At 51.9% G+C, this 11,038-nt stretch overlaps 2 protein-coding genes across 2 annotated transcripts; one reads left to right on the forward strand and one right to left on the reverse strand.

Annotated features, from left to right (window-relative positions):
* Window positions 1–1,380: 1,380 nt before the first annotated feature.
* Window positions 1,381–5,129, forward strand: CABS01_03268 (CNH domain-containing protein; the record flags this gene model as incomplete). Its single annotated transcript, XM_060536645.1, has 2 exons — window positions 1,381–4,989; window positions 5,040–5,129. 2 exons carry the CDS (start codon window positions 1,381–1,383, stop codon window positions 5,127–5,129), a joined length of 3,699 nt encoding a protein of 1,232 aa, XP_060392564.1.
* A 3,597-nt stretch (window positions 5,130–8,726) lies between these two features.
* On the reverse strand, window positions 8,727–9,566 carry CABS01_03269 (uncharacterized protein; the record flags this gene model as incomplete). The annotated part of the gene is made up of 1 exon (XM_060536646.1): window positions 8,727–9,566. One exon carries the CDS (start codon window positions 9,564–9,566, stop codon window positions 8,727–8,729), a length of 840 nt encoding a protein of 279 aa, XP_060392565.1.
* Window positions 9,567–11,038: the final 1,472 nt, after the last annotated feature.

Below are 11,038 nucleotides of genomic sequence, written 5' to 3' on the forward strand. Positions count from 1 at the left end.
TGGGTAGCAGCAGCAGCAGCAGCAGCATCAACAACAGCGAATGGAAAGGGATGGGCGCAAGTCGATCGCACAGCAGTTGTTGCCTTTGTAAGCGTGACCTTTTGTGGCACTTTCCTGGCCAAGCAAAAGAAGGGAAAAGAGAGAAACCCGCAGGCAGGATGCATCACTGTCCAACAGGCATACGCCGTCAGGTAGCATGACCGAAGGCAAGCAAGTAGGCAGGCAGAGAGTCAGGCCAGTAGAACCTGGAATTACCTACCTACTCCGTACCTAAGGCAAGATAGATGAAGAAAGTGAAAAAGGTACCTTACATGTGCACCTCCCGCAGGAGAAAACGGCGCATCCAAAAAAGTACTCGTCCCGACCCTGACTAAGGTAAGGCGCCCTCCACCGACGAATACTTACTGGAGAGTACGGAGTACGTACATAGTGAATGCTCTGGACACCAACAAGAGGTGGTTGGTCCCCTCCCAGCGGTATCCCGTCCATCTTCCATGCACCACCGTACCTATCCAGACGGTAGACCTTGGGCTGTCTGCCAGTTTTGGTGCCGTCCTATCAAACTATCCCCAGCTTTCGACGCCTGTCCCAACCAACCTGGAAGCAACCCCAGTCTCCAGTTCCCGACCCAGTTCTAGCCCAATGCCGATGACTTAGCACCAACGACGACCAGTGACCCAGCAGCACCCTCTTCCACCACTACCACCACCTCCTCCACCACGAACCACCACGGCCACCACCATCCTTCGACTTTTTGCCCGCAACATTTCCTAGCCGCCAGCAACAAGTTACTCAGCATTGCTATCGCCTGCCCGCAAGCACAACTGCGCTGCCTTACCTTACCCGACGCTCCTTTTCGCATCGTCTCGACATAAACAAAAGTTGCCAGATCTGCCGTGGCTCGGTTTCTTTTTCGTCGCCTTCCCTGTTTCCTTTCTTCTTCACCCCCCCTTCGACAATCGCCCGGGTCAGGGCCGTGTGTCAAGTCATAGGCCCATAACGTCACCCGGCCCATCCTGGAAAGGGGACGCAGAACACCTAGAACGAAGGGGAAACGAATAGCAACCACCAAAAAAATCCTCCCCCACGCTGGCCACCGCCTCTCCGCCAAACTGACGACCGCAGCGTCGACATCTGCCTCTGTCTTCGCCAATTGTGCCCTTTGAGCGGTTTGCGTGGTCCTGTGTCTCTTCGCCATAGTCGGCGGCCGTTGAGGCCTCACGTTGTTAGTACCACTCACCACACCTCTCTTTCCATCCTCTTGTACCACATTTTTCTCCACCTTGGCACACTCGCCATCTCTCCCCTTTAACCCAACCAACGACCAAAAGCTGATAAGGGCATTGTCGCCGACTTCCAGTTTCCTCCATCGAACCCATCATGTCCGACTACCGCGGCGACCCGAGGGGTCACTCGTCCAACTACCAGCGCGAAGCCGCCTACTCTAACATTTTCGGCGCCAATCCCCCGCCGGGACGTTCGCAGACAATGACCTCTTCTTCGATGCCTCCCCAGATGATGCCACAACAGCAGGGAGGAAGGACGCAGACAATGTCATCTTCCATGTCGTCTATGCAGCGACAACCGCCCCCGAGGGTGCCTCCAGGCCAGTACATGGACCGCGACCCGGGCTCTCCGAGAGGTGCTCCTATGCAGCCAAATGGCTACCCGGCTCAACAACGCTCAGCGTCCGGCGGCTATCAAGTGCCCAACCCGCAAGCACAATACATGCAGCAACAACAGGCTCGCCGCCCTTACGGAGGACCTGCCGGGCCCATCCCCCAGCGTGATGGAAGGGGGCCGCCGCCGTCCCAAGGGCAGTACGGCCCACCAAGAACAGCAGCACAGCGATTTTACCAAGGAGCAGGAGGAGCGGCGCCAGCTATGAATAACGATTCGTACCGCTCGCAGTCTCTTGCTTCCGCCCCGAGACCGAACATGTACCAGGCTTCCTCAAATGGATACGGCTCACAACCGAATCACCAGGCCCCGGCCAATGCTTTCCGCCATGCTCCGTACAATCCGAGCTCGTCTCGCACAACAGCACAAGGAAGGGTCGTTCCAGAACGCCAAGACGATCGAGCCATGTCAATGACTGGCTATCACCCGCAGGACCGCGATATGCACCAGTACCAGAATTCCCACCAGACTATGAGTGGCCGGGTCATTCCGAATAGAAGGGCGCCCGTGGAATTGCCGGCCACCAATGGAAGTTTCGGAGGAGGCTATACACCAGCGCCAGGGTCTCAGACCAGAACGATGAGCATGGCTTCTTCAATAACCGGTGACCCGAACAACCAGAGGACGATGTCGATGGCGTCTACGGTGGCACCAACGATCACGCCTTCAGAGAGCGACGCGACCCTGACGCATAGACCTTCTATGAGCAAGTCTATTGACGGTGAACGACCTCCAACTGGCAAAATTCGACCCCCCCTGGTTTATCCCGCACTGCTATCGCGAGTGGCCGACTGCTTCCGGCAAAAGATCATCACTGGCGACCGGACGAAGAACGAGCTCACGTATAAGAACGCCTTCAGTGGTGCCGAAGCTGTGGATGTCTTGTCGTACATTATTAGGACGACAGACAGGAATTTGGCGCTGCTGTTGGGACGAGCTCTGGATGCCCAAAAGTTCTTCCACGACGTCACCTACGAACATCGCTTGCGAGACTCCACGTCAGAAATGTACCAATTCCGAGAAACTCTGATGGAAGAAACGGAAGAGAGACCTGCGGTCGACGGTGTCTTTGTGCTACTTTCCGAGTGTTACTCGCCGACTTGTACAAGAGATCAGCTCTGTTACTCCATTGCGTGCCCTCGCAGACTGGAGCAGGTATCTCGGCTGAACTTGAAGATCCAGCCTGGCCTGAAGAAGGAGTCTGAGAACGTCTCTAATGAAGATGATGTCGACCAAACCGATGAACAGAAGCTCTGGATCAACTCCGTTCCGAAGGAAGTGGCCGACAGCATCGGCGACAGGGAGAAGAAGAGGCAGGAAGTCATTTCAGAAATCTGCTACACCGAGAGAGATTTCGTGAAGGACTTGGAATATCTGCGCGACTTCTGGATTTTGCCTCTGCGCTCCAAGGCTTCTCCGATTCCTGCTAACAAGAGGGAGAAGGTTGTTAAGGCCATTTTCAGCAATATTGTCGATCACCCAAGTTTGCATGCTGTGAGCGCAAAATTCGCCAAGATGTTGACAGAGCGGCAACAGAAGAACCCGGTTGTTGGTGCTATTGGCGACATTTTCCTCGAGTGTGTACCTCAGTTCGAGCCATTTATTTGGTATGGTTCCAAGCAATTGGAGGCCAAGTTCGAATTTGAGAATGAACGATCCGCCAACCCCTACTTTGCCAAGTTTGTTGATGAGATTGAACGGCGAAAAGAGTCACGCAAGCTGGAACTCAATGGTTACCTCACCAAGCCGACGACTCGTTTGGCTCGTTACCCACTTTTGCTGGAAAACGTGCTCAAGTACACAGAGGACGGTAGCTCTGACAAGGAAGACATCCCCAAGGTGCTCAAGTTGATTCGCGACCTCTTGACGAGAGTCAACGCCGAGTCAGGAAAGGCCGAGAACAGATTCAACCTGAGGCGACTCCATGAGCAACTGCGCTTCCGGCCAAACGAGAGGGTGGATCTACGATTGACGGAGGAAGGCAGAGAGTTGGTATTCAAGAGTCAGTTGAAGAAGACACCGCAAGACGCGTCTGAGATCACTGCTTTCTTGTTCGACCACGCAGTCCTTCTGGTGAGAATCAAGCAGGCTGGCAAGGGCGAAGAAATCAAGGCATACAGGCGGCCGATCCCCTTGGAGCTGCTCGCTATCCGTGAAATGGAAGAGGTCATCCCAGGTTCCGGTGCCATGAAGCGATCTTCATCAAGCTTGCTTCCCGCCCTTCGAGCCAACACAAACGACAATAAGAAGAGCGAAGGCTGGCCGATCACATTCAGGCACTTGGGCAAAGCCGGGTACGAACTGACGCTCTACGCGTCTAACCAGGCTGCACGTAAGAAGTGGCTCGAGTTTATTGATAGCGCCCAGCAACGTTTGAGAGCCCGCGCCGACTTCTTCAACACAAGTGTAATCTCCACAGGCTTCTTTGTGGGCACAAACCAAGTCAACTGCGTTACGCCGTACGATGGTGGCCGCAAGTTGCTGTACGGCACGGACAATGGCATCTACCTTTCTGATCGCAAGAGCAGAGATGCGATGCCCAAGCGTGTCATTGAGACAACGAGCGTCACCCAGCTTGATGTTCTCGAGGAATATGGCCTCCTTCTGGTTCTGTCTAATAAGGCGCTTTATTCGTACCCGCTTGGGGCATTGGATCCAAACGAACCTGCTCTCTCGAAGCGACCCAAGAAAATCCAGAGTCACTGCAACTTCTTCAAGACAGGCATCTGCCTCGGCAGACATCTTGTGTGCTGCGTTAAGTCCTCAGCTCTCTCGACTACAATAAAGGTGTATGAACCCAACGATGCTATGTCGAAGGGCAAGAAGCAAAAGGGCTTCGGCAAGATGTTTGCTGGACAAGACGAGCTCAAGCCGTTCAAGGAGTTCTACATCCCCACGGAATCATCGTCGGTACACTTCCTCAAGTCCAAGTTGTGTGTGGCATGTGCCCGTGGATTTGAGGTGGTTTCACTTGAGACTCTTGAGACGCAATCATTGCTCGACCAGGCAGACACGAGTCTCGACTTCGTTGCAAGAAAGGAGAATGTCAAGCCGATTCATATTGAGCGCCTCAACGGCGAGTTCCTCCTCAACTACTCCGAATTCTCGTTCTTCGTCAATCGTAATGGATGGCGCGCGAGACCTGAATGGCGGATCGACTGGGAGGGTACACCGGGAAGCTTCGCTCTTAGCTACCCGTGGATTCTGGCGTTCGAGCAGAACTTTATCGAGCTCAGGAACATTGAGAATGGTGCTGTGCATATTGTGCCGCACAAGAACATTCGGATGCTGCACAGCAGCACGCATGAGGTAATGCTTCCTGTCTCCCGCTTATCACGCACCTCACTGACAAATTACAGATTATCTTTGCGTATGAAGACGAGAAGGGAGAGGACGTTGTCGAAGCCATCGATTTTTGGAAGAGCAACAGGAGATCCGAAATCCCTTGATTTCACTCCACGAGTGGGCTGTTTCTCATCCGTCTTCCGAGGGGAAACATGTTTTAAAGATCGATACCAGAGTGATTTGACTCAAGAAATTCTTTTTCAGCCGTATCCGTGGCAGCCTTTTGGCGATGGAGAGGGTTGCGCTCTACCTGTTGGGCGCCAATCTCCGGGGCCGACGGTGTCGGGGGTGATGTTTCATGTAGAAGGGGTGAAGGCAATCCTGCTTCGCCGTCGATACGTGGTTCTATTTGGCATTGTTGTTTCTACTTGGATGAGGATTCTTGTTCGACTGGGAAAGCAGCTCGTCCGCATGCAAAGGCTTGGATGTGGAAGAGCTTGCCAAGGGAGTAGGATAGGACTCGGGAGAGAAAGGATGAAGGGCGAGGATCTGAGGAGAGAAGGAGAGAGACAGGCGAGCGGCTGGCCGGAACAATTCGAAAGAAGTTGTTCCCATGCAAAAGATGCTTATGTATCGCGTGAACGTGAGGAACGTGAGGCGACGACGATGAAGGGTAGGAATAGGGGGCCATGGCGAGGGGAATTATCTTACGCATTGTCGTTTGAGGTTTGGGTCTGCGTTGCATACGGTGGTGCGTGGGCGGTTGGATTGATGTTCGAATCTTTGTAATTGCATGAGCGTGTTGGAGAATAAGATCCGGATGTTTACTGACATTGAATTTCTTCCTCCACTTGCGTGATGGGTAATGGTGTGTGTCCACATGCGATATCAAGTTTTCGAGGAAGGAGAAGCCTCTTGTCCCGTCTACCTTTGGGGAATCGAACATTATGCAGGAGGAATGTGATGTGAAAGTTACTCGATGGGAAGGAGAAAGGATGTATGGGCACCGCTCGACTGTTCTGAATTCTCATCTGAGGCAAGTGACAATATGGGAGGGCTTTCGAAGAGTTGGTGTATTTGGTGAGCTGCGTAGAGCCTCAGCCAAAGCTGGTTTGTATATCATATTCTAGGGCGCTGGTATATAATGGGCGGTTGGAATCACTTGCTGAATGCTGGCAAGACGATCCAAAGGGGTCATACCGTCCGTCTTGAGGGCGGCTGATCATCTAGAGATTCGGTTTCGTCGCAAAAATCATTGCGGCAGTTGAAATATATCTAGTAAAGAAAGCTACGCCTCTGTTTATCGACCTCCTTCTTTGTCCAGTTCTCAGCTCTACTTACTGTCCGTGTATTAGGAGGAGAATAATATCGAGGTGTGAGAGGGTAGCTACTGGCCGTGATGCCTGTCATATTGGGTAGCATAGAAATGTATGCAAATCAGAATGATATGCTACATGCACCAACCCAGAAGATACCTTCTCGGGGACGATGGGGCGAGCTACGAACGCTTCTACGACGAGACCAGCTAGATTTACCCATGGGTTGGTAGTGTCCACGGCGGTGCCTATAAAGCAGCTGCTAAGCTGATGGAGAACTACAAATTGGCCCAGCTGGCTGTGCAACGCATGTGGATCAAGCCTCATGATCCGATCAGTCTAGATGCGCCGATTAAGTCCCCCACCGCCGACCTTTATACACCGGCGCCGAAGACCATGACATGCAAAGAAGCCTTAGATTAGGCTTTGCGAAAGTTTGAATACAGCGGGACTTGAACCGAATCAGATAATAGTCGCTATTTGTCGCAGAAGAGCAGCGTGAACTAGTAGAGCTTCCGATGGGTAACCCAGAACTCGTCACAATGTAATAAATATGTGTACGGCATTCCTCTCGCATAGAATCTCCTTGTCTGTAGATCAAATGGAGAATTGCGAGAATTAAGAAGATCCTGCCTAGGAGTGGTGTTGTCAATCCGCAAAGCCAGACCTATTATTCATGACATGTCTGCGATCATGTAAGCCAACGGAGGTGCACTGCTTGCGATTGATATAACTTTTTCGCATTTATATATTGACAAACGTACTTTATTTCTCTAGATTCTGTTCATGATAAATAACCTGCAGTTTAACGAATCGTCAACAAAGTACCCGTCTGCAAAGCCTCCTCAATCGGGAAGTATCTGATCTCCATTCTCCGACGTTCCTTCCCTGCGAACTTCAAGAGTCGCACCTGCCTTCTCATCAGTAGCTCAGGCAACTTCAGCCCCCAGGCTTTCCTTCTCCACTTGGAAAACAATTGATCATTCCCTGCTTACTTTTCACCCACTTCTTCTGCGGCAAAGCGTCCCCACATCTCACTCTCATTCTCGTTCTCATTATGCCACTATCTCACACCTGCTTGCCACAGACCAACCTTTACTCAGAAAACCCAACCGAAAAGGCTTGCAACATGGCCGAAGAGGATCATCGATGGATGATTGAAACCGGCAGGTTGTCGGATTTCAAACTCATCTGTCGGGGAGAAGTGATCAACGTTCACAAGATAATACTCGCCGGCCACTCCCGGCTCTTTAAAACTATTTTTAACGACGATTTCTAGGTTGCCTTATTCTAGTTATCTTTATATGAAGTAATCATAACTGATACGTCGGATAGTAGAATAAAGATAGCGTGATGGTTCTTGAAGACGTTGAACCGGAGCTTATGCGTTACCTCCTGGACTACTTTTATAAAGGTACTACTGAATAGAATGTCCCTTAAGCCGATTTGGAACTAAATGTCCGGCTCTGGATCCTCGCCTGTCGACTCTAGGCTAGAATAGTTATGTTTACTATTGAGAAGCGGATTATGATTGCGCTGGAGTTTTATGAGAGTAAGGTCCGTGTTCTCGTTTTTATTGATAAGGTCTTTGCGAACTTAATCTGTTCTATGTCTGCTCTGGGATATATCGCTGGCGAGGCTGCCTGGGCTCTATTCCTTGATAAGAAGCGTCCTAAAGTAGCAAACTCCGTGAGCTTGGCGTTAAGAAAATACCAAAGGCTCGTAAACATGATGCTCTAGTGGTCTTCTCGATACACTAGCTACACTTAGAACCGTGGCATAGTCCAGGTGGTCTCTACTGGCCAAGTAAGAGAAGCCATTCTCACCGGGAAACTCACACTAACGTCGAGGACTTGAGAAGCCCGATTAAGAAGAAACTCCATCTCACGGTTAGGTATCTGTTTCTCACTTTCTTCTCTTCTGATATATTTACTGACTTAGTGAAGCAACAAACCCTGAGGTGAATCATCACAGAGCTGCTCTGTTGCTCACTGGCTCATGCCAAGCACAAGATGCGCTATGATATGCTCGGAAGGAGGTTTATGGTCATTCACTAGGGAAGTTTTGGGGAAGGGAGACGAGGCAAGACGAAGAATGTGAGACGCCCATTATTCCTAGCGAGACATACATTCTACCTTCACTCTTCGTAATCGCAATTGGGCATTAGTTCAACAAGGCTCAATGATAGAGGCAGGATAACGATGCGAGCAATCAATAAGAGAACAGCTTCGTACAGTTTCACCGACCAGAGTGACTCGTGTTTTTTACCATGCTGTCCATGAATATCATGACATTTGAACACTAAGTCGCAAAATTATACTCGTCATGTGAGTTATTAGATTCTAACGTGGTATCGAGCCAAAGTGAACACAAGCGCCGTCATGCAAACCATGAAATCATCATCCCCTGTCCCCAGTATCAAAAGAAAAGACACTGATTCCTACTTCATTTCTTGGTACCAGCCAGGTGCCACTCAAACACCTTTCTGAACCTCTCCTTTCCATCGCCTTGAATCGTATCTCCGTGGCAAGGGATGAGCGTATCAAAGTCCCACGCATCGATCCTCTGGATGCTCTCGTTGAAGCTCGGCCTGTTCTTGCTGCTCATCACGTACCACTGGAAGCGCTTCACCCACTTGACGTCGCCCTCGGTAGTCTGCAGGCCGCCAAACAGCTTGTTCCCGAAGCCGGAGGAAGTGTCGCGCTCGCCTTCGGGCGCCTTGGAGTACTGCTCCCGCGGGGGCAAGTTGAAGAGCAGATCCGCCTGGATGAGGACGCGCTCGGGCTTGAAGTAGAAGACGAGCTCCTTGTTGGCGTGGGCGTCGACGTACTCGTACTCGAAGTCGGCGTCAAACTCGGGGGTGATGGTGGTGCCGCGCTTCTCGGCACCGTCCTTGAAGACGACGAAGAACTCGTCCGACGTGTTGATCTTGGGGTCGCCCGTCTGCTTGGCGCGCTTCTGCGGCAGGCCGTCAGGGCCGATGATCTTGGCCTGCGGGTAGGCGGCCTTGTACTCGGAGATGAAGATGTGGTGCTCCATGTCGGGGGCGATGATGTAGGCGAGGTTGCCGCCCTTTTCGGCGATTTTGGCTTTCACGGCGTCGGTGAGGGCGACGGGGCTGAAGACGGCGAGGGAGCCCGAGGTGAGGCGGACTAGGGTTGCGCGGCCGCCGATTTTGAGGGTGCCGAAGCGGGAGAAGGGGACGGAGAAGGTTGTGATGTTTGGGGTCAGGTCGCGGATGACCATGACGTCTGCCGGGTTTTGGGGGATGAGTTTTGAAGACATTGTGAGATTGTGAACTTTGTCTTTGGCGGATTTGAGGGGGTTGGTGTGGTTATCTTTGAGTTGCTGCTCTGGCGAGTCGAGGGTGTGTTGGCCCTGGGTTGGTGACTGCGAATTGGTGTTTGTGTTGTTGGTATGAGATGAGGTCCCTCCTGCTGATTCTTGCGCTTGGGAACGAGCTTGTGGGTTATGAGTTGCTGTGAATGCTCTGCGATGGATGCGTGAGGGGTTGAGGGTGCGGGCGTGGGCTGTTATAGCCGGGTATCTTGATAGTCTCTATATGAGGAGCGTGATTAGAAATGCGAATGTGCGTGACGAGGTGTGAAATAGCAAATCTTGAAGCTCTTTATGAGTTGTGAGCTCAGTGAGGAGGGTGATCGACTACCTATATATGAGGTAATGGCGGGCGGCGGGCTGCTGGGATGAGGCAAGTTCACAAGCTAAAAAAGCACGTACCATTTCAAATTCGATGTATGTACCTTACGGTAAGGGTCCAAGTCCGAGGGAGACGACGTTCTAGAATTGGGGAGGTGGGAGGGCGCGGGAGTGGGGGATGCCGTCAGCAAATTGGGCTCGCCAGTTTTTTCAAGAGGTGACCTGGGGACGGTTTGATAGGTGATTGGGATGAGTTCCGCGCAGGAGAGAGATCGTCCGGGTGTGGTCGGGAAATGGTGCTGAGTCGGGGGAGAAGACGTTTCATGGAATCCGATGGGGTGACCGGCGCATGGGAAATGAGATTCGAATGCCTTGTTCGGGTCGGCCGAGCTTTTTCTTTCCAGCTGTCCTATGATCTTCTTGGTAGGACCAGACCAAACCAGAACTCTTCTTCTATTCTTGTTTCGGCAAGCTTTGCCCTTTGTCTGCCAGTCTTTGTTCCGCTTTCTGGTTGTGTCTTGCTGTATCCGTAGACCCTCAATCTCAATGTGTAATTGATGTCGACTGACGATCAGTCTTTGGCTGTAGCGAAAAGTCTCTGTGCAAACAATTTGGATTGATATGCGAATGCGAATATATCAAATTGGTGTTCGATGGGTGGTCAGTTGGGTCTCCGGACCAGCCGCGGCGGGTGCTTCTGCAGGTTGCTGTCAGTCAGAACGTTGTTTCCTACCACAGCCCACTGACAGGCGCTGGGCGTGGCCCCCCCAAGTCATGACATCACTGGCCGGTGGTGTGAGCCTGTGAGGTGGAACCGCATCAGAGTGACATCTTCCATTGCGCCCTACACTAACTAACACTGCCGCGCTGTTAGTAAGCCAGGCGCCAGCAGCCATCTGTAATAGCATAATAGTGTCTTTTGCTAACCCCAAGCTCCAATTCTAGAAAAGAGCTCGATATTACTCGGCTTGGTATCTCGCGGCCGAGGTAGAATCGGGGACGGCGGATCGTAGACGCCGTTCAAGGCCCCGAACGAATGGAGTTCGATGTGCTGGTCCGCTGATGCAGCAAGTGCCGGGCCGGGTGACGGGATCCTCCTT

Source organism: Colletotrichum abscissum (genome assembly GCF_030869225.1).
Source record: "Colletotrichum abscissum strain IMI 504890 chromosome Unknown Scaffold_6.1, whole genome shotgun sequence".
Classification (NCBI taxonomy): domain Eukaryota; kingdom Fungi; phylum Ascomycota; class Sordariomycetes; order Glomerellales; family Glomerellaceae; genus Colletotrichum; species Colletotrichum abscissum.